The sequence below is a fragment of the Labrus mixtus genome, chromosome 17, assembly GCF_963584025.1.
Source record: "Labrus mixtus chromosome 17, fLabMix1.1, whole genome shotgun sequence".
NCBI classification, from domain to species: Eukaryota; Metazoa; Chordata; class Actinopteri; order Labriformes; family Labridae; genus Labrus; species Labrus mixtus.
In genome coordinates this window covers 19,405,151-19,429,184 of record NC_083628.1, presented here as the reverse complement: position 1 = coordinate 19,429,184, position 24,034 = coordinate 19,405,151, and the positions used below count along the sequence as shown (strand labels likewise).

Below are 24,034 nucleotides of genomic sequence, written 5' to 3'. Positions count from 1 at the left end.
ATGATGTATTTTACTTGGCGTGTTGTTTATTTTTAGAACAGCAGGTGGCAGTAAGGAGCCACGGAGGTTCGAAATGTGGTTTTAAAAAACCCGCGAAGAAGAGCGTCAGCCGGAAACATGGCGGAAACAGAGCAGCAGTCAGGTAAAGCACAGCTGAATGTTTTCTGCTCAGCACTTGCTGGTTCTGTTTCACTTTTAATCTCGTTTTTTAAAGCACTCGTAATGTTTAGCACCACACAGTCATATGAGAAATGTTACGAGTTTATTTTAATGTTTCATAGCAACGCCCAGAAGAAGAGTCGCCGCTGCCCTCCTGCGAAGCTAACCATGTTTATTTTGGATAACTTCAGATGCTTTTGGGCGGGCTTGTTTGTTTACTTGTATGCAAACTTTAATTTGCACTCTGTTGTTTTAAGCAGATGTCGTTAAATGCTTTAAAATCCCTCATACATTTGTTTTAATATACGTGATTCATCAGCTAGCACTTAGTGAGGATTGTCAGGACACAGTTTGAACTTAAATGCTTTTTGAATACTTTACTAGAAACATTAACTTCTATTTATGGGTTAATTGAATCAAGCTTTTACTCTTTTATAGAAAGTCTATGATTCAAACAGAGTAGACTGGTGTGTTCACAAACACCCATATTAAAGGGATACTGTAAGTATATTTAATAAAAGATATTAATCTAAAGTGATGCTACAGAGACAGAGGGGTTCTGCATGTGAGCCCCTCAAGTGCTTCAAATACTATGTTCTGTTTTTAATTTCCCCAAGTTTCTAGGCTTGTAAACAGTTTTTAATACTGGTGCTTTGTATTAGATTAAGACTTTACTGATATAAAATGCATATGATTTAGTCTGTTGTTGAAAAACAAAGTATATCTACTCTGGAAATATCTCAGGATAGTTGTCTTAAATAAGCTTGCATTGATATTAAGATTGAAGTGTCTTTCACCTTCTGTAGGATCTGCTCCTGAGGATGAAGCAGTCGAAGACACCGCTTGTGACGCCTACATGATACCCAAGAAAGAAATCAGCATGGTGCCTGACATGGGGAAGTGGAAGAGATCTCAGGTAGGTGGCTGCCTGCAACACACAACGCAATGACAAAATGAAAAACATGATGACAATAGAAAAAAACAACAGTGACTCAGTGTGATGAAGCCAATTGTGTGTCTTGCAGTAAAATAGTGATTTTTGAATTGGGTTAATGTCTTAAGAACAAAAAGGGTTCAAAACATCTGCAGTTGTAGGCTTTGATCTTACCTGTAGTTTATCTCCTCGAGTTGTGACGATGTTTTCTGAGTATTTATGGTTTGCAAAAGTCAGAATTTCTGACTGAGTTTAAGAAAAAGATACTAAAGACCCCGGTAAAGTCTGATGAAGTGTGGTGGGTTATTTATACAGCACCTTTGAAAAATCAGATGTTTACAAAGTGCTTTGACAGACAAAGAAAAGACATAAACTCAGAGCAGATATCACCAGTCAGGATGATAACAATACTAATCATTATACGATTTATTTGTAGCGCACTTTTCATTTAAAACAAGTGTGACAGAATGAAGATAATATGATCAGGATTAAAACAGGCAATAACATGAGTTTTAAAAACAAGTGAGAGCAGGCAGGAATGAAGAAACATGAGGATAAAGTCGAGGAAGCAGAACACGAAGAAGGATGAGAAGTAAAAACAAGAAAAAGGGTCAGTCAGTAATTGACAGATATGACAGAAGTTGTCCATCACATTTATTGTGACCAGGGTAAAGAAATCAGTATCTCTAAATGTGATCACATTGTTTGTTGTTTTGCTCAGCGTTTTTCTGAACACACTTTGACATATTTGTCCTTGTTGCAGGCGTACGCTGACTACATGGGCTTCATTCTGACGCTGAACGAAGGTGTGAAGGGGAAGAAGCTCACGTGTGAATATAAAGTGTCAGAGGTACGTCGCCAGTCCTATCAGTGGCTTTCTTAGGAATATAAAAGTGGTAATTGTTGTTTTAAAATAAAGAAAAACAACACTCACATGTCACTGTTGTTGTTTTTTTGACAGGCATTAAGCTTTCAGTTTCTCAACATGAACTCACTCTAAGACATTTTGCTTTCCAAGACAAAACATCTGATGCTGATGGCCTCTGTCATTGTTTATGTGATTCTTCTTGTTATTTATAGGTTTCTTCTTGTTGTTTATATGTTTCTCCCCGTGTTGGGTTCTTGTGTATACCTGTGTACCAGCTGTGCAAAGCTGTGACAACAAATCTCCCCCTGGAGAACAATAAAGTATTGTACACTATATGGTGGACATCCTACAGATGATGTTGGTCTGTTTTATCTGAGACTGATTGAAGAGGTCAGGTATTCTGTGGCAGATCCTGAGCAGTCGTAGACTTTTATATGATTACTCTGAAGATGATATTACACCCAAAAGGCCAAAAAACAAAACAAAAGGCAGCTGTGAACGGATTTTACTGCCCGTGTCAAGCAGCCAGCATAAAGAGCTACACAAAGTCATACACAGCACAATAACTCAGGGCATGATATGTGGCCAAAGACTCTGTTATTCTTCAATGGTAGGTGAGTGTTTCTAATGAGGAAGAAACATATAAGGATGTTTATAATGCATCAGGGTGCCTCAGGTTTTCACTTTAGACGGCCAAATTTTCACCTTGAACTTTGTGAATAACCTGGACAGTCTTTTTTTCTTTATTTGCAATTTGACCTCTGTCCCTTATCCTTGAAAAGCACCTGATTTTTTATTTTACCCTGTGCAGCACTCGCCTCGTTTTATTTTCTCTGATCAATCATCTTGAAAAAGATCAGTCCCAATCTCAAGCATCAAGAAACTTCAAGTAAACAAACTTTATTTCAACAATTTATACTCTCAGGCTCCAATACTGGATGATGGTAAACTTTCAAATTGATACAAAGTCATGGCGTGATAATGAGAATCAGTTCTGCTGTTTTCTCTGTTGTCTCGATGTTTTGCAGACGATAGAAAAGTTACTCGAGCTTTTGGAGACTCTGGATCGATGGATAAACGAGACGCCTCCTGTGGACCAGCCGTCACGCTTTGGAAACAAGGCCTACAGAAGCTGGTACGCCAAGCTGGACCAGGTTAGGACACGCACACACACAAACACTAACACTCAAACATTGAACTGGTTTTCAGATGTGTGATGCAGAATACGGATTAAATATTGGTGTTGATTTTAGACAATGCGATAGTGAGAATAAATAATATGTGCCAGTTAAAAATAATTTCGTAAAAGAAATGTAAACGTCTCAGGTCATCACATAATCACTGAAGCTTCTGATCAGTGCAATCACACGGCTGTTAAATCTGTCATTATTTTAATTTTAAAAAAGTACATACAACTAGAGGCCTATCAATGTGTTGAAGCATTGTCTGTGTGTGTTTGTGTGTGCAGGAAGCAGACGCCTTGGTGGCAGCAATCCTCCCCGCAGAGAAATCTGCTGCAGCTCCGGAGATCGCCGTCTACCTGAAGGAGTCTGTGGGGAACTCCACCAGGATAGACTATGGAACAGGTAACGTCTCTACAGTGTTTAAAGCACTCTGGGAGATCTGCAGTCGAGGAGAAGTAAAGGGACAGCATGGATATATTACTCTACACAGCCTGATAACCTCTAAAGATAGGAGAGCAAAGCAGATGACAAATATTAAAGGTCCAATCAGTGAGATGTGTAGTGAGTGAAATGATAAAGTGATCTTACTATATGATCAGACATTAAGGAAACATGTTATGTTGAAGTGCTGACTTCTCTGACAACAATGCAGCAGCCAGTATGTCCTCCTTCTAACTTTAGATTCTGGTCCTGAATGATCTGGATTTGTTTGGACCAGAGAAGGTAGGCGGTTTTAAGACACCCCCACGCAGCCCTTTTTGGACGCCCCTCGGTTAGAACACAGAAAGGTTTACAGACCGATGCAGAGCTGGCTAAACACTGAAGCTTCAGTGTCCACCACATGGCAACCTGTGAGCATCGACTCTAGAGAGGAGGGGGGAGGGGGAGACAGCTCTCAATGTTTTCAATTAGAGACTGCAGTACCCATTTTAAACACTAGGGGTCAGAGTTACATTTTGCTCCTTCGAGTAAAAGTTTAAACCAAACTAGGAGCTTTATTAAAATCTTCAATGTTTGTTCCTAATATCACGTTTATGTGCGATCGGTTGTAGTGAGTTGAAGCGGGCTGCTCACAGATCCCGTTCATGTTTGAAGATATTTGACGTGCACATATTTGATCTCCTCAGGTCATGAAGCTGCTTTCGCTGCGTTCCTCTGCTGTCTCTGTAAGGTGGGAGCTCTCCGAATAGACGATCAGCTGGCTATCGTTTTTAAAGTTTTTAACAGGTGAGCTCTTCCTGCTCAGGTGTATTATGCTCATGTCACCAGCATCAAATATTATCTTTCAAACTGTTTGGCTTTTTTTTTAAGTATTAACTAAAGGCAGAAAAGCAGCAGCAGCGTTTTTTTGCAGCAGAGGAAAAAACATCCGTCAGTTATGATGCAAAATGAATGATAGATGAACGTGTCTAAAATCTGCCTTTTCTGCTCTCTGCAGAGTGTAGTGCTCTCTGATGAGTGTCTGTTATTGAGTGATAAGGGAATGATTTAACACATCTCCGTATTTTATTTAACTTTGCTTGATTTTGGCCATTTGGGTTTTTGGTCCTGCTAAACGTTTAAGAACCCAAACAGTCGGCATAGATTGCTTAAAACTGTCTTTATTTTTAAGTGTGCTGTTGTTAAACATGAACACCAAACTCTGACCAAAGTTTATATCTGAGACTAACCCACAGGATTGGCCGTTGTAGCAGACAGCATTAACATTGTGACATCATTGGTAGTAACAGGATGCTGTGGTCAGAACTGCTCTATGGAAGTGATTTGCATTGATCTAAGACACAGCTGGCTTTCCACGTTCTTTAATTAGCTGTGTTTGCATCCACAGGTATCTGTCAGTGATGCGGAAGCTGCAGAGGACCTACAGGATGGAACCTGCTGGAAGTCAAGGTGTGTGGGGACTGGACGACTTCCAGTTTCTGCCGTTTATCTGGGGAAGCTCCCAGTTTGTAGGTAAGATGCACATGGACGCTCGTGTCTCTATATCCTGAAGATGTCAGGCCTGATTCTTTAAGCTGATGTTGTTGCAGTTGGATGTGGTAGTCGATCTGTTTTTCAGTTTTAATGAACAATTAACAATAAATTACAAATTAGATAAGATATACTTTACTGTCCCCAAAGGGAAGTTTGTCTTGGACTCTGCCCTGCAGTCACAAGAGAATGAAAAAAGTACATAAGTAGAGATCATACCAAACATGTAACAATTCCACTTATACATAAAAACACCTTTCTGCAGCGGTGACGTGTTGTCATATTGCACATCTTCCTCCATTACCTGTTCTTGCACACAGAACATTCACAGCAGTTCAGCCCGGTCTGAGGGACCCTGAATCTTCTCCTGGAGGGTCAAAGCTGAAAGTCAGAATGAAGAATGTGGGTCGGGTCGGATGCTATTTTCTGTGCCTGTCTAAAGAGTTGCTCATAGAGTGTTTGGAGAGATGTATACAAAGATCTTCTAAATCAATAAAAATAATGACGTAAAGTTTAACGACATGTCATAAAGAGTAAAAAGTGGGTAAAGCTGACGGTATTAAACTTACTTTGATTAAACTGAACGTAGACAACAAATTAAAGAGCTGCAGTTCATCTTAAAGGACGAGGTTGGAATTTAGACAACGATCACACTTTGGTTAAAAAAAAAGCTGCTGCTATATTTCCCTCAAACTGTTGTTAACCCTCAACAAGACCTTCCACCTGAAAAAAAGAAATGAAAAGTTTTCATCAAAGGCAGAAAAATGCAGATCGGTGCTTGCTCCCCTGAGCAGGACTCGCTGCACTCGTGTGTTGCCATGGCTACAAAATGATCTGCATAAATATAAACTCTTCATTATTTATAGCTCGCGGATCTGGAGGCCGTATCCCAGCCTCCTCTCTCATTATGACCAGCACATGGATTTAAAAGAAGAGCTCTTTTATTCTCGCTCTTCTATTGAAATCATAAATATCAGTGTGAAATCTGCTTTGATTTCACCAAGTCAGATAAAAAAAAACCTGCAGATTTTATGATGAGTTAATTCTTACAGTGTCAAACAGGTGAGATGTGAAAGTGCTTTGTCAGAGTCACGTTCTGGGAGTGACTGAAGCGCTGCATTAAAGGTGGACGCAGCATCGCTCCCTTACAGAGCTTTGAGGTCGATCTGGGTTGATGTGAAGGTAAACGGCGACATCTAGTGGTGACCACATGCACTTACACTTTGTTCCTCTCTGCAGATCATCCCACGGTGGATCCTCGGCACTTTATAGACGAGAGGGTGGTGAACGAGCATCACCAGGACTACATGTTCCTGGACTGCATCAAGTTTATCAATGAGGTGGGGAAATGTAACGCTCACTTTGTTTCTCTTTCTGTATCTGTGTTTTCATTGCTCGAAACACAGACATGTGTGAGAGACATTTAATGGATTGAAGTTAATGTGCCAGCTGCACATTCACATGTTACAAAATTAAATATTTTTTACAAAGAGGTTCAGGGGAGAGAGGGACACTCTAAAACTTGAGGATTTATGAAAACTATCATATTTGTCCTCTGGTCAAGTACTTTAAATTTGTGCAGAATTTGAGAGCATGATACGGCGCTGTTGTACTCAAATTTTATTTTACGGGATACTAGTGTTGTAGTCAAGACCACAACAACCGAGACAAAGACATACCGGAGACCAGAGTGCTCCAATACCGAGACAGACCTAGACATTTAGGGATCGAGACCGAGTCAAGACCAAGACCATAAATATCACAAAAAAAATCTACATCTTCTGTTCAGCGTGCGTGTCACTCACATGGACCGTAACACCGGGAAGGTTACAGCCATAACTGGGGGATTAAAATTAAACTAAAAATTAAGTGATTTGTTCTTGAGAGCGATTTCCTTCTAATCCCAGTAATGACGTGGTTAAATAGCCGATCAGTGGTGATCTTGACCGGTCTTGATTTAAAATCTGGAGTCCGCCCAGTCTGAGACAAGACCGAGTACAAATGATTTTGATTCCGAGACTGAGACCTTCATAAAGTGGTCTTGAGAGCAAGACCGATTTCGAGTACTACAACCCTACGAGAAACAAACAAAATGTTTTAGTATCAAATGTGGAATAAAAATGCTTTTCTCTCTTTATTGCACATTTTAGTTCAATATTCTGATTTTGCAGCCATCAGTGAATGTGTTTGATTCAGTCTTTATCTGTCTCATGGCACTAAATCATCTGCATCAGGTAGATGCTTGTAAAACTGCCTTTTAATTCACTTTTTATATATTTTAATTTATTTGAGAATAAGCGGGATGACGAAGACTGTGACTGGCTGCTTCTCCATGTGAACAACAATTAGTTGGTTTCTTCTTCTCCTCATGGTTTGATTTGACAGTTTGCAAAATAGATATGTGCTTTACTGCCCCCTGCTGGGCTGGGGTGAAACAGAAAAAGACATTAGTTTTAGACAAAGTAAGCTTAAGTATGACTCAGTCTTTTTATTGAAAACTTAACATCACTTACTAACAGAAACAGGGAGAAAAGGATTTCACAGTGACTATCCATGGAGGGTATTCATGGCTTTCATGTGAAGCCGCACACTTTGCCCTCCGGCCCCCCCCGGTGCCAGTTACATAACTGAAAGTCCTCCAAGCGGGCGGTCCGGGTTCGAGTCCTGCATTCCCCGCTCTCTCTCCAGGTTTCCTTCTCTTTCCACTTTCCTATCAAATAAAGAGAATAGACCTAGAAAAACTTTTAAGTCACTTTAGAAAATATGCACCACACATTTATGTTGATGCACCCAGCTAACAAGGCTAACTCTAACTTTAGCTTTGATTATTTAGCACTGCTAACTACAGCCCGACCGATTTAAGAATATCAAGTGACTATCGGTATCTGCTAATTTTATCTCAGATATGCACCGATATTGCTAGATTTATTTACGTATGACAGTAGCAGTTCTGTCACCAGCAGAGGGCGCTATGTGGATTACAACGAGCATCATCACACTTTCCAGCCGAGTGACCATCTTGTCGTCATTATAAATCTTTTCTACAAGTGTGAATCGGCCAAAAAAAGGGCTGAGGGGTAGCGACGGAGCCGGACACGCCGCAAAAACTAGGGCGATGACCGCTCACCAACGATCCAACTAGGATCGAAGACCAACATCTCCTTGGTGTGTCAGGGCCTTCAGATAAAGTAAAACACAGGTAGTGCTGCCCCCTACTGGACGTAACACTCTTTACCCCCAGTGTTTGACTTCTGCATGTTTCTAATGTATTTAAAATGAGGAAGAAGATAGAACGCACACTCGCTCAAATGCCACAAAAAGTTTTAATTCATCACTATCACAACGTTTCGACCTAAGGTCTTCTTCTTCAGGTGATCATTTTTGTGCTTTGTTTGCACTGGCGTGATGTGCGTATAACTACCTCCTTTTTCTAAACGATTTGAATGAACTCTTACTGGGGACTCTTTCCTCTTACTGTAGACCCTGGAGATTAATTACACTTAAATAAAATGCTTAATTAACGCATGTGTAAGCAGAACTTGGTTGTGATCATGTACAGATTTACTTATTCCTTGGATTAAATCGGACCACAGCTGAATGTGGTCTGGTCCAGGAAAGGGAAGACGGAGAAGGCAGATGGATTGTGTTGGTGCGGTGCCAGAGCAGGAACTGTTCGCTTTGTTTTCTGGGTTTGGAGGAAAAGGAGGGGAGGGAAGCAGAGGAGGGCGTTGGTGGAGCAGCAACATCCTTTTCCTCCATCCCACTCAGAGGCACCACCTCCTGTCCTCTCTCTCTCCTCCTCCTCCCTCTCCCTCTGTCTGACCTCTTGCTTCTCCTCACGGGCATGAAAGGATGCTGCTGTTGAGTCAAGAGGGGGAGACGGGCCTCTGGGGTCCTCCTCATCACTGAGGGAAAGATGTTGTTTTTGTGACTGAATTTTACAGTCACTGTCCGATCAATAAGTCAATTAACAGAATATTTATTGCCTCCTATTTTGGGCAGTTTTCCTCCAACATAAGGGTCCATTCTCTGATTTCAGACTCTCAGAAGTAAAACAAAATCTGCTGCTTTTTAGAGCATTGAGTTTGCTGTTGATCACATTTATAAAGTTGGACTGTTGCAAGTGAGAATAATGAATCCGTTTTTGTCCAGAAAGTAATCAAATCATGCTTAATCAACTGATTTATATGTGCAGCCCTGCTCTGTTTTAATGCAGGTTTACATGAACTTTAGGGGAAATATTAGTTTGCTGGTTTGTGCAGAAATAACGTTGAGTTACGAGGCTGCTCCACCTTCTGTATGTGTGTTCTCTAAAGTAAGGTACACACCAAACTGACAACAAAGAACAAGCTGCAGCAAAAACTGTCTGCTGCTATCTCGCCAAAAAGTCGCACTGTTCACACCAAACTGATAGCAGCCTACTGCCAATGAGTTGAGAGGCAATAACTTTCTATACCAGCAGGTGGTGGAAGTCTGATATTTGTCCATACACTGTAAATATTAACGGATAAAGCCTGAGTGACGTTAGTCATCTGTTCCTGCAGGGGGCTCTGGAGGCTCATCAGCAGCAGCCGCCATGTTGGAAATCCTGTCTCAGACTAACTTTCAGTCAACCTAACGACAGACTGAGAGCTGGAGCTGAGGCGGGTTTTAAACCTCCTGACAAACTGTTACACCGCGCCCACCTGTCAATCAGGTCAGCTACGTACTTAATGCGTATTGTTTTTAAAATCAAAACTCAGAAAAACCAAAAAGACTCCGACAATCCCTGAGCAGTACCAAAGTAGCTGTTCACACAAAACTGACCGGAACCAATGCAGCAGGAGACTATCTCTGACGTGACATAAAAAAAGATGTGCAAATAGCGGACAGAGCAACAGAGTCCGCTACACATCGCTTTAATGGGAATATTTGTCTTTCTATCAATGCTACATGTAGTTCAACTGAATCGCAATCTGAACTAAAGAAGAACAAACTGGAGAACAGGAAACATAATGCAGCAGGTTCATTAGAGCACGGAGATCGTAGCGTTATCGACAGTCTATACACCGTGCAGCAGGATATAAACGTCACTCCCCTTCCTATTGGCTCGAGGTGAATTCTCCTGATTATATCCTGCTGCGTTCTCACATCAGCTCACTCTGACTTGCTGCGGGAAAAATGCTAGGGGTCTGTCAGGAGAAACTCCGGGACAAGTCGGAGTGAACATTTCAGTTGTTTGTGTTCTCACATACAGCTCCTCCTGGAGATATCAGGAGATTTCTGCAAGTGTGAAAGCCCTATGAGCTGTCTTTGAGAAATGTTTGCACCTTTTTCACTTTTTAAATGCCCTTATCAAAATGTGTCTTATACCAGTATTATCGTAAATGTACATAAAGTACAAATTTAAACTTTGCTCCTAAAGACGACTGGAAAATATCAAATGATAAACTAATGTGACACCAAACTCTCCTAATCAGAAGCTGTAAATGGTCTTAAAACTGCCAAAAACAACCACCAAAAGTTTAGATTTGCATCGTTTTTTTATAATATTTAAAAGACGAGCGTATTCCTTTTTGCAGATGGGAGTCTAGAAGGAGCCCGGCCCCTCCCCTATTGTTGTTACCCAGCAACCCTCACACACAACAAGACAGAAAACAACCAGCTCTTCTTTGTTTTGTTTTTTGTTGTGCGCTCTGTTTGCATCAACCCTTCATATAAGACACTGTTTATTCCACCAGGAAGTCAAAGTAAAACTACCTTTTTTTTTTATTCTTCTATAATAGTTTCTGATCATAAACCTCTGAGTGGAGAAGTCGGGCTAAATGTGGGTTAAACTGATTATAAAAACATGTTATTCTTCCTGAGTAGATGATGCAGAGTAAACATGACAACACTCTGTGAGGCTTTCTTTCCCTCTCTTGGATCCATCTCTTGTTTTTTTGTTTTTTTTTCACTTTTTCCTGCAGGCTTGTTGTTCCTCTTTTGTTTACTGCCGCTACGACCGGCCCGTTAGCATGCAACACTCCTCCGTATGTACGCTGAACTCTTTCCCTCCTGTTCACACACATGTGGATACTTAAAGTCCTCTTTTTTAATCCACACACAGGGCTCCAGTGTGCGTGTGTGAGTGTGTACATGTGTGTGTGCGCTCGGTCCCGAACATGAGTCACTTCCTTCCCCACATGCTGCTGTGAATCACTCCTTCCTCCAGGGAATACGGGCTGTCTCCTCCCCCCTTTCCTCCCCCCCCCCCTCCACGCCCTTCCCCCATGTGTTCTCATGCGAGGCCCTGGAAAGTGTCTGAGGCAGCGTGTGAGGGGGGAGGACGGGGATGGGAGGGGGATGGAAAAAGGAGGGGGGGGGGGGGGTTGTTAGGATTGATGCCCCCGGGGGTCTGGGTTTGGGTTCCTCTGCCTCTTGGGAGAAAATGGTGGGAAAACAGTCAATAGTCCTCGATTCATTCATACATTTATGAATTTCTACATTTGTTTTTGTCTTCTCACTGACTCTCTGTCTTTTGTTCCTCTCACTTTTTTGTTGTCTGTGTGTCAGCAAACACACTCGCTGTTGATTCATTACTGCTGGAGAACAGTCGTCCTTTTGTTCTGTGTGGGCCTTTTTTTTTTTTTTTTTACTACAACGATGATTTAGCTTAAAGCGAAGTATTCAGAGTCATAAGACGAGCGCCAGTGACACAAACAAGGCCGGGCTGTTGTCTTTCATACTGTTTACACTCACATTCATTCTTCTTGCTGTGGATTCTTTGATTGAATATTAAAGATGCACAATAAAATCAGAGAGCTGTCTGCTTTTATTAGCCCATCATGATTAATTATGGTCGATAATGAATCACTAACTTTTATTAACCGTGATTAATTCTCATACTATTTTGTCCCTTTAGGCGCACCGTAGATAAGCCTCCTCAGTGTCTCCCTGTAGTCACAAGCCGTTTTCTCATCTGCACTCCTGAAAATATCTGGATCATTTCAGGAGGACTGCTCCGGAGATTCTCCCGACCTGGCTGTTCACATATGCTCCTCACAGAGGGAGACTGTCCCTGTCAGACAGGAGGGCGGGCGGGGGGGTCTCCTGAGGTGAGACGCAGAAGTAGCAGACTTATCTAGATATTTTCAAGAGTGCAGATGTGAAAACGTCTTCAGTCAGCACACCAGAAGCTGCTCCATTTAACATTTAATGAAATATTTCACCACGTGACGTTTTGGGCTCTGGCCCTTCATCAGACATGAACGAGCGAGGAGACACACCTCCACATATTTACAACCCCTGAGGTCTTTTTCTAGCCTTTTTGGTCAAATGAATTCCGGCCTGCAGCAAGTTTAGGGTCAGAAAACCAAAACAATCGACTGAAAGATGCCATAGAGCAACATGAGGATTATGCAGGAAGATATCTTCTGTAGGTGTTCCTCTCTGAGTGATCGCTCTCTCATACAAACTTTCACCAGCTCTGTTAATATAGAAATCCTCTTTATAGCAGTTTTATGTAGATCAAAACAAAGCTTTTATTTTTTTCACCGAGGATTGAGGGACGAATCAAATGGCAGCGTTATCGCTGCTTTTAAACACAGTACAGTCTGTTCTAGCTAAAGACTCACTAACTGTTCACTTCCCTTCGTTATCATTCCTGCTCCCTGAACATGCATCAAACCACAGATTGATGTCAAAGTTTTATTCTGTGATTAAGAGAAGCAGCTTCAGTCAGTGTTAAAGGGATTCTCCTGGCGACCCATTTTCTTCTGTGTCAAACTGTCCTGTAGATGAATGAGCTCACTATTTTCCAAAAACTCAGAAGTCTTTGGGTTTTCTCCTGCCATGAATATGGGTCATCATCGCTGGATTCCTTTCTAAGTGACTCAGCTCAGGCTGACCAAAAGCTTCATCAGCAGAGAAAACCACTTTTCCAGACTGCAGACGGGCCAATTGCAACTTCCCTGTTAAAAACACGTTTACCTTATGTTGCAGAATTAACTCCAGTGATCTGAGATTAATATACTTTATAAACATTCACAAGGTTTGATGGAAGTGAAACATCTGTTTGGTGCCCAAAGGGAAATTCAAGTTTGTCTTTGTTCCGTTTTCTAGATATTTAAATGTCTAAACTACACATGGTTACACAAAGTTTGGGGTTGCCCGCAGTATTTAAATTCCAGGAGCAGTGAAACAGACTGTAATGGCAGCAACAGCCAATCAAAGTATGTCCACTAAAAGTTACCAAGCCATCAGTTACAATAAAATGTATTGGCATTTTCACCGTCAAAAGTGGATGCCGTTCCTATCAGCTGTTAGATAGCCGCCTGACACACCAGACTCCATTCTCAAAAACAGGAATTTTACTTAGTAAGAAAACAAGGTTTAAGTTTGCTGCTGCCTCAACATGTTTGTTTGTTTGTTTTATATTCTTCTTCTTTTTGGTGTTATAAATGAGTAACCTGGATTAGAGCAGCTCGATGGTGGCAGAACTATAATCCAGATTATTTTAAATGATACTGAGATCACAATCAGTGAAAAATGTGAAGTGAAGTAGGGCTGCAAGGTGCTGCAGTGGTTAGCTCTGTTGCCTCACAGCGAGGAGGTTCCTGGTTTGAATCCCCGTCTGACAGGAGCCTTACTGCGTGGGTTCTCTCCAGGTACTCCGGCTTCCTCCCACAGTCCAAACACATGCTCGTTAGGTTAACTGGTGACTCTACATTACCTGTAGGTGTGAATGTGAGTGTGGCTGGTTGTCTGTCTCTACATGTCAGCGCTGTGATTGGCTGTCCAGGGTGTAACCCCGCCTCTTGCCTAATGACAGCTGGGATTGGCTCCAGACCCCCAGTGACCCTGGAAAAGCAGTTTAGATAACGGATGGATGGTGAAGTGAAAAATAACAATAAATAGATAGATTTTCTTTTACTATAAAAACAAACACATTTACCACACATGACAAAGCCTGTGGACACCAGCTTAACGCAGCGTTTAATCTCGATTATCTTGTTTTCATGATCGTGGGAAGCCAAAAGCATAATTGAAATGAAACTCAATAAATTGCCCTGCAATCACCTGGACCCGACTCAATATTTTCATAACACTATAAAAAGGTGTAAAAGGTATAAAAATTACGATATGAGGCAGAAATAGAGGCAGCAAATTATGTTTATTCTGACCAGCAAAATGAGAGTTTTTATCAATGGAGTCTGGTGGCTTTTCTAGCAGCTGTTCCTGGTTAAAGAAATCCTCTCTCTCTCTCTCTCTCTCTCTCTGTAGGCATCCGTTCTGTAACGTTGTCACACACTCAGGAACAATCTGAGCCTGTCAGTGACAAAAACAAACAACTTTGAGTGGTCTTCATTTGATCTGAAGCGAGAGCGGCCTGATCCACTTCACAACATGAAGCAGTTCCAAAACATTAGACTTTAAAATGAGTAAAGTGGTACTCAGGCTAAAAAAGCAGCAAATACCCTTCACTCTGTGGATACTTCTGTGTAATCATGAACATGTAGTCATCACATAAATTATATTTTAAAAAAAAGAAGTTAAATCCAGATCTAGCTCCAACTTTCCTGGTTGGAACTTTTTCATTAGCCTTGATTTCTGGAGGTCTCCGCCCCCCCCCCCCCCCCATGTCAAACTGTTACACAACGTCTCGCGGTTGTTCCACTTTAACCTCGTTCTCTTTCGGTTTCTTTGTTGTGTAGATGAAGACGGGTCCGTTTGCCGAGCACTCCAACCAGCTGTGGAACATCAGCGCTGTCCCGTCCTGGTCCAAAGTCAACCAGGGTCTGATCAGAATGTACAAGGCGGAGGTATGTTGGCGGGATTTTCTTCTCTCGCAGCGTCACAGGTCAGTCATTAATCAGTCTGATGGAAACTTTGAGTCCGTGTAGGATTAAAGCAGCTATTAAGTTTTCAGTGCTTTAATCTGACGTGACCCCAAACTAAAAAAAATACTGAGCTTGAAGAACATAAATTATAGATCCCTTGTGAAACCAATTCACAAAAACACAAATCACAGTACTTAAAGTCCATTACTCTGATTTTATGAATGGAACAGTAATCCATTCATGAAGTCTAAACTCCTGCAGCAATATTACATTTTAATTTGAGTTAAGACTAAAAGGTTTTGGGGCGCCAGTAGCCTGGTGTTTAGTGAGCGCCCCGTGAACTGTGTTGGTATCATGAGTAAAATAAGGTCATTGACCGCCGAATAAATTCACATTGCAATCCAAAACAGCACTTGATGTGTTACTCTGGGAATCAAAAATAAACAACCAACTCACATTATTAGTAGTCCAAATTCTAAACATCATAGAGAGCTGTCTCTCCCCCCCCGTCCCCCCCGTCCCCTCCTCTCTACAGTCGATGCTCACACAGGTCACCATGTGGTGGACACTGAAGCTTCAGTGTTTATCCAGCTCTGCATGGGTCTGTAAACCTTTCTGTGTTCTAACCTCTCTCCATTTTTCAAAATCATCTCCAATATTGATCCTAGTTTGAGCACGTTTCTGCTCGTGGAGCTTATTAGAAACATGCAGAGGCTTTTTAGGTCGGGTACAATCACTTCTATCTGAACCACTTCTCTTGCCCGCTTCCATCACTGCAACACCTGTTGGTTTGACCTGATAACTGCTCTCATATCTGACAAACCGAGGGGTGTCCAAAACGGCCGTGTGAGGGTCGCCTTAAAACCGCCTACCTTCTCTGGTCCAAACAAATCCAGAGCATTCAGGACCAGAATCTAAAGTTAGAAGGAGGACATACTGGCTGCTGCATTGTTGTCAGAGAAGCACTTCAACATAACATGTTTCCTTAATGTCTGATCATATAGTAAGATCACTTTATCATTTCACTCACTACACATCTCACTGATTGATCCTTTAGTTATAAAGTATAAAGGTTGCATAACCTATGAAGTTCCCATTAGTCTCAGCTGTACTTGGCATTCATGATTTTAGCATGCTAATACACTAAACGAAGATGGCAGCCATGATAAGTATGACATCTGCTTCACATTGAACATGTTAGCGGCATCGCTGTGAGCATGTTTGCATGCTGATGTCAGCGTTTGGCTCGAAGAACTCCTGTGAGGAAGAGGAGCTTCACAGAACTGCTGCTGTGTTTGTGGAGCTCAGATTGAAACAAACACATTAATGGTGTTCATACCTGTGTGCTGCAGTTACACCTCCAAACCACTAGTTGGCAGTGAAGAGCCTCAGCCTTCCATGCTGTGTTCTTCTCATAGAAACTGAGCAGTAACCATCTAAAGTATCTAAAGTTATCTAAAGTAACCATCAATGACCTAAACTGAAATAACAGACCTCAAACAGAGACTGAAATGTTGTCCTTGTTTGGAGATGAACAGGCGGCAGCAGCAAGTTACAAAGCACAGCGTTGTCTGTAGTTTCATTGTGATTCAGTTGTTGTGTTCCTCATCACTCCAACATGTAGTTCACTGTTTTCCAGGTGACTACAGAATGAAGAAGTATAAATCAGACTCAGCGCAACATTCACTGTTAGGTTTTTTATTCACAAATGCATAAACGTATTGCTTAGCGTCCACACTACTCCCACATTTTTTAAATCAATGAAATAGGCTCCATTAAAAACCCTTTTGACACTCTGTTAGGGCTTTCACACTCTCACAAAACTCCTGAAAACCTCCTGATATTTGCCGGAGGAGATTTTTATTCTTCACCCTGAGTTAGTCCTGACAGACCCCAAGTATATTTTTCTGCAGCAAGTCCGAGTGAGCTGATGTGAGAATGCAGCAGGATATAATCAGGAGAGTTCAGATCGAGCCAATAGGAGGGGGAGTAACTTTTATATCCTGTGATTGCTGCACGGTGCATAGATAAATAAGGAACCAGCTACAGAGAAGACAGACCCAGTTTTCACATAATGCACTCATGTAAATTTCTAGAAAATTGAAGGCACACTGCCCCTGAAATTTCTCTTATTCAGTGTTCACCCATGCACCTCACAGCAGGGGAGTTGGACCTGTGTGTGGGCGGGGGGTCTCAGGAGGCAAGACATGACATATAAAGAGCTGCTTGGAAGAAGCAGACAAAGCAAAATGAGAATATTTGCGTTGTTGTATAAATGTTACCTGTAGTTCAACATATTCATCAACAAAAGAGACTGGAGACAGAAAACATAATGAAGCTGTTTCATAACGTGCACAGAGACCTTTGGCCGTGCACCGGTCGCAGGATATAAACGCCATCACGCCCTCCTGCTCGCTTGCTGGGAATTTTCCTGAATATTTCCTGCAGTGTTCTCACAGCACTCACACTTCCCAGCAGGAAACAGTCCGGCTAAGTCAGAGTGAAAAAGTCGTCTGTTTGCGTTCACACATGCAGCTCACTCCTGAAATTTCAGGACGTTTTCAGAAATGTTGTACAACTGTTAGCGCACCCAATAGCGCTTGGCTTAGTCTCCCTTATAGACTTTACTAAGATTATCAGCATATTTTGTTGCACTGCAGCTTTCACATATATTTTTGGAGCTTTTGGAAGGATTCAGATATGCCTTTATTTCAGTTTCTACATAAAACTTCCTTCTCTCTGTGTTGACTTGATTATTTAGAACACAAAGACACATCTACGTGATGAGTTAAGAACTTCTGTCCCTGTAATATTTTTCCCTATGAAGGTTTTGAAACTCACATGTTCACATAAAAGTGCTGCGCAAAACCATGGTGAAGAAACTACAAACACAGAGGTAGCTTTGAAAACTGGATTTCTTGTAATGCTTCACTCAGATTTTCACATTTGTCCTCGTTTACATGAGTTTAAAGAAATCAGTTTACAGCTGAAACCAGACTGCGACTGAACGCCCGAACAGGCGAGCAGAGGAGAGAGGCAGGAAAGGGTTAAGAGAGGAATGGAGAGAATGGAATTGTGTGTGTGTGTTTGCTTTGGTGTGTTGTGTGTGTGTGTGTGTGTGTGGGCGGTTGGGGGTGGGGTTGGGGGGATGTCTAAGCCCGTTCTCCCCGCCTGCATGCCCACATCCTGTGTTTTCCAGAGCAGCCTGTGAGTCTTCCCAAAGAGCTGAGGGGCCAAGCTGTCTGCCTCCCCCTCCTCCTCCCTCCTCTGCCGTTCCCTTCATTAAATTCTCCCCTCCCTCTGTCCCGACCTTCCTCCGAGCCTGGAGCAACCATCAGCAGACTTGCATTCCTCTCTCCCTTTTCCTGGCCCCACACACGGTTTCGGGCAGAGAGTTGTGTGAGACGGAGAAACAGCAGAACTCGACGCCCGAGAGTGAAAGACGATTCTGAGAGCTCGATGTTTTAAGACAAAAAACTAAAAATAAATTCATACTTTGACAAAAGCGAAACATCCGTCAAACGTTGGCCTGTTTGCTTAAAGAATAAAAGTGTCCTATCATGAAGCTCTCACCTTAAATGTGTCGGGTGTTTGTGTAAATATGAGCTGCTTCAATACTTGTATAACTGTTTCTTTGTATTCGTCAGGCGGCTTGTGGGTCACAGTTTTTTTTCAGTGCGCTGTAAAAAAAAAAAAACTTGCACGGACTTGAAAGTTGCCGGAGATGGTTAATTCAGTCAACGTCATGTCTGCGAGTTGTTCGTCTCAACAAGTAGATACACTGAAGTGAAACACGTAATACCCAGACGGCCTAGAAGAAAGGAGACATTATCAAAAACACTTTGAACCTGCTGAGTTTATAGATTTGAGTAATTTTCTTCTCTTTGTTATTGTTTAATATATTAAAAAAAGACTTAAAGAGAGAACATGTGAGACTGTGGCTCGATGCGCTCTGAATTCATAACCCTGTCCTCGACACACCCAGGCGGTCGTCGCCCTAGTTTTTGCGTTGTGTCCAGCTCCATCGCTACCCGTCGGCCTTTTTTCAGGCGATTCAACATGTTGAATCGGCGTCAGTGGTTGTTGAGAGGACTCTCTCTGATTGGCTGTTCAGAGATAGGATAGATCTTTTTTTAAATAACCAGAAGTGACCTTATTGAGGGTGGAGCTATGAAGGAGCACGGTGTTACAAGCACTAAGTTATCAGCTAACGCTAGCAGGTCAGCAGAAAGAATCCCTGATAACGGAATGCTAGTTTTGGTCTAAGACCGTATATAACATGGACGTAGCTTCAGTGACATCACCCTCTGGCTTCCAAAGAGGCGTTTTGAAGCCCAACAATAGCAGTCGCCATATTGGAAATTTGAACTCAAACTAACTTTCGATCAGAAATTATGCAAATGTATCGAAATTTTCCCAAGATTTACTTTTGCTTTATTGACCGGACAGTGAATAGTGTCCTAAATCAGGGAAGAGAGAGAGTGGAATGACACAAAGCAAAGTAGCCACATGTTGGATCAGAACCTGGGCTGCCCGCTTGAGGACTTTAGCCTCTGTACATTGGGTGCTCTAGCTAATAATTAATCAAATTAATTTAAAGGGGGGCCACTAACATAGATTAGTGCAGATAGAAAGGGTAGAGCTTCATGCCACCCGGACATGTCAGTGCCCCTCTTTGGCCACCCAGGTCAAGCAAGACTAGCTCCGCTTCTGTTCAGGTGTTCACATCAGAAAAATACTGAATCTCCTCCGACTTATTCTGAAAAGTTGGTCTGCTGTAGAAAAACAGAAAATGATAGAAAGTGAATTTTGTTATTGGGGAAAGTAAAATGTCCAAAAGGCAGATAAGAAATGCTCCCCCGTGTGACCTAATGTTTTATCGAGCGTATATCAGGGATGTAAATGACCTTTAGATGATTTTACACATTTCATTGATTAAATAACCGTTTGGACCTAAGTTTTCCTACTTAAGTGTTTCCAGCCTGGTTCTGCTCAGATGATCATGACCGATAGTGTCACTGCACAGACTGACTGAGCACAGAGTTCAATTTCTCCGGTACAGACTCCCCAACCCCCACCGCAGACACCCACAATCCCCCGCCAACCCCCACCCTGCTCCCTGAAACTGGGTCCATGTCTGAGCGCACAAAGAGCCTCCTCTGGGCTGATGAGCCGGCATTATGAAAGAAGGAAAGGAAAGAGTTAACAATGCTTAAAGTCAAGGTTAACTTTGGGGATTTGGGGAGAGTCTGTTTGAAAGAGAAGAATGCGTCTCAATGACGCCATCAACAGGAAAAAAAGTGACAACAAACTATAAATCTAAACTGCGCTGTGCGTACAAACTGTTTGGTGGAGAAACTTCTGCTAACATCTTGCTTCATGTAAAAATCTGGCTTTGAAAATTCTCTCATCTTCCCCTCACCACAATTAGATAACCAAAAATGTGTTGCCAGGAAAATTTCTGCCAAATTCTACATCCTTTTTTTTTTTTTTTTTTTTTTTTTTAACCATTTACTGGTTTTTATTTGAAGTTGAACTGGGAGCAGATGAAAATGAGGCGTCAGTTCAGAGCGGTGAAGAAATAGCCTAACAGTTTAATGATTTAGCAAACTTGTGATGAAGTTTAGAGATTCTGATTCCCCGTCATCACAATAGTGGGGATTGTTCCGACTCGAGTCTGCTCGGAACCGCTAATCTTCCCAGATTATTCTGTAGTGAGAGTGGTATAAAGATCCAATCCTAACCTCCTCAATGAGCTCAGTCAGCATTCTGGTGGTGAGAAATCTTGACAGTTACGTCATGAAAAAGGGTGTGGAGAAGGTGCATGACCACAGTTACCGTGAGAGACGAGGTAAATGGTACATGACTTGAGTATGTATATTTCACACACTGATGGTAGAGGCTGATATGTAAAGAGACAATCAGAAGTAACTAATCCATTCATACACATTCATACGCCGCTGATGAAGCAGTGGGAGCAACTTGGTAGAGGTGGGGTAAAAAAGTATAGTATTGCGATGTTTTGTGTGGTGATATCATACCAGCTCATGGCGGTCGAGTATAGGTATTTTTAATAAGATTTATTTTTATTTTTAACTGCTGAAGGGGTTGCACATTTCATTTTGAACAAGTTGCATTGTTAAGAATTCATGTTAAAGTTCAATTAGACTGAAATACAAATAAAAAGACTGAAGTGAGAAGAACAGACTGAGAATGTTTTCTTATTTGACAAAACAGTTCTTGATTTTGTTTAGTGTAGTGGACATAAAATGCAGTTGAAAAAGTTAAATCGCAGTATATTGTATCGCAATTCTTAGCCTATCGCAAAATGTTAAAAATTTCAATATAATCGTATCTTGTCTCAAGTATCGCGATAGTATCATATCGTGGGGACTCTGGTGATTCCCACCCCTACAACTTGGGGTTAAGTGTCTTGCCCAAGGACACATGGGTCATGTGGCTGCAGGAGCTGGGGATCTCATATGACAAACCCCGACCTTCCAGTTTGGAGACGACCGACTCTACCATCTGAGCCATGGCCGCCCTTGGACAGTAGGACAGTAGTAATGGCGACCAGCGGCAAGACACCGTCGTACGGGTGTGCTGGACATCTGAAATGTGTACGACAGATACAATCTTTCCTCCGGCTCTCACTGAAGAACAGACAATCCATATTGACCGTATCTCCCAAACTAGTTTTTTTTTTCCTCTCACAAAGCTCTAAAATTGCAAATGCAACCGCTGACTCCATTTTTTACATGAAATGGTGCAGTCCTTGCTGGGCACTATAATAAAATCCTTTAGGGTGTGTCTTGCCATTCTTTTCATATTCTTGTATTCTTCCTGTAGTGTGTGTGCATGCTTGAGATTATGGAGAAGAATATCTGTTTAGATTCTCCTGATGTGTGAGATGCGACCCCATTTCTAAAACTCCTGCAGTCCGAGCTGGTGACTATTCCAACTTTTGTTTTGATAAAGTGTCCTTCCCTTTTCTTTCTGCTCCTGTTTCCAGTGTTTGGAGAAGTTCCCCGTGATCCAGCACTTCAAATTCGGTAGCCTGCTCTCCATCCAGCCAACGAAGCCTTGACACCCATGACCCGCTCGCGATGATGAAAAGACCAAAATCCCGACGACGGTTGGAACCAACAGTTTTCCCCTTCCTGCGACATCCTCTCATGCAAATTCAACCGTAGCAGAAACCACCCACACGTAGTCCCTGACGCACACACACGCCCACATGCACACACACATGTGGTCTTCACAGCTTGTAGGTCCATCCATAACTTTAATGCAGAGCATGTCATGGACGACCTTTGTGACCTTGGAGCATCTCTATATTTTTGTCAGTATATTTATATAACGGATAGAGTTTGAACCGGGCTCCTTTTTGATGGATGGACAGATTAGAAGTGTGATCATTGATGCTTGAATTTACCTCAAAAGTTTGGATCCTGAGCGGTTGAGTGAGGTGATACATGACTGTTTGACTTCTTTAAGATCTTTTGCCATAGTTTCTTCCTCTTAGTTTTTTTTGGTTTTTGCTTCCAACGCCAACTTTTGTTGTTGTATTAACACCAGTATTCAGATGTTCCCCCTTCAGCCCAACGAACAGGAAGTGTTGGATCTTTAAGGTTCGGTGATGTACACTTTATGTTTATCCACCACACTTTCATTAAAAGTCACATTAACGACTTGTGTCCAATGAGGATGTTTGTTGAGCTGGCAGCGACCAACATCTACGTTTCAGAGCACTTCTCAACAGCGCTCGTTGTTGCTAGGTTACGAAAGTGAAGTTAGTTTTATTAGCTCTGTGTGCTTAACGTATTCCTTAATTCAAGGAAATATCAACCAATGAAACATGAAAACGATGCAAAGGAATCGTCAGCAGCATCTAAAGCCCCGTTTCCACCAAGCGGTCCGGTTCAGTTTGGTATAGTACCCATTTATTGGAGTTTCCACTGCCAAAAGTTGGGAATGGTACCAAAATAAGGGATCTGTACCGTCCTACTTTTTTGGTACACTTCTGTTGGGGTGCCAAGTGTACCAATCAGACCCTAAAGAGTTTGTCCTGTTCTTCTTCATTGAACTAAATTAATAGCGGGCTACACTGTGTTGGTCTGCTATGATGTCACACTATTAAATAGCTGACGTGGCTATATCCATCTGGCTTACACTCCGCTTACCAAACAAGGGTACGGTTGACTGTGGAAACGCAAGCAAGACCAGGGTTTACCGTACTGAACTGTACTGATCCAAACCGGACCGCTTGGTGGAAGAAAAAAGTTCCCTTGAAAAGACGAGTCACATAAGTTTCCCCTCCAGCATTGTTGGTGACAAAGCTGATATCAGAAGTCCCGCCCCAAATTGATTTTGATTGGTTGATGAGGAGGAAGTGACATTGAGGAGTGCGGCGCTATTCCAAAAGGTGAATAAGATTAAGATTTACTTTACTGATCCCCACAAGGGGAAATTCTGTTTTTACACTCTGTTTATCATGCAGCACACACATGCACAAACAGGATCCTGTGGACATGCACTAATGGAGAGATGGGGCTGCCCACGGCAGGTGCTCCTGAGCTGGTGGTGGGGAGGGGGTTTGGTGCCGTGCTCAGGAGGTGATCTGGCACCTCTCCAGCTACCAGACCAACTTCCATATTGGATCCGCACCGGGACCTGAACCGGCGATCCTCCGGCTCCCAACCCAAGTCCCTACAGACTGAGCTACTGATCGCTTAAAACGCTGCCAGCGCAAAAAAACATCCTTCATGAACACGGGCCCTAAAATCAACAATCTCTGCTTGAAATCTCTCTCAGAAGATTTGGTTTCCCCCTCAGTCAGTCCATGACAATATTCTACACCCACATCAGGTTAGGTTACATTTGAATCGGCTTGTTACGGTGAATATCATAAAACCAATCGACCACACTTGCAGCTCTTGAAAAACTGTCGCTCCGGTTTGAGAGTGTTAAATTCTGCTTCTGTTTCAGTCGGCATGTTTTAAACATCACGGCATGTTGTGTTTTTTTTATTTTTTTTATTTGATTGATTGAAGAAATGCTATTTTTGTGTTTTTATGTTGACCTGTCAAACCTGATTTAATAAATTTTCCCGTTTTCA

At 42.1% G+C, this 24,034-nt stretch overlaps 1 protein-coding gene across 1 annotated transcript; it reads left to right on the top strand.

Moving 5' to 3' along the window:
* The first annotated feature begins 37 nt into the window (after window positions 1-37).
* On the top strand, window positions 38-24,034 carry ptpa (protein phosphatase 2 phosphatase activator). Its single transcript, XM_061061231.1, has 10 exons — window positions 38-142; window positions 966-1,075; window positions 1,857-1,943; window positions 2,990-3,115; window positions 3,430-3,547; window positions 4,273-4,372; window positions 4,974-5,098; window positions 6,356-6,456; window positions 14,791-14,898; window positions 21,929-24,034. Exons 1-10 carry the CDS (start codon window positions 118-120, stop codon window positions 22,001-22,003), a joined length of 975 nt encoding a protein of 324 aa, XP_060917214.1. The 5' UTR covers window positions 38-117; the 3' UTR covers window positions 22,004-24,034.

Coding starts and splice junctions, on each gene's coding strand:
- ptpa (XM_061061231.1), top strand. CDS start 118: ATGGCGGAAACAGAGCAGCAGTCAG. Junction 143..965: donor GGAAACAGAGCAGCAGTCAG/GTAAAGCACAGC, acceptor CACCTTCTGTAG/GATCTGCTCCTGAGGATGAA. Junction 1,076..1,856: donor GGAAGTGGAAGAGATCTCAG/GTAGGTGGCTGC, acceptor TCCTTGTTGCAG/GCGTACGCTGACTACATGGG.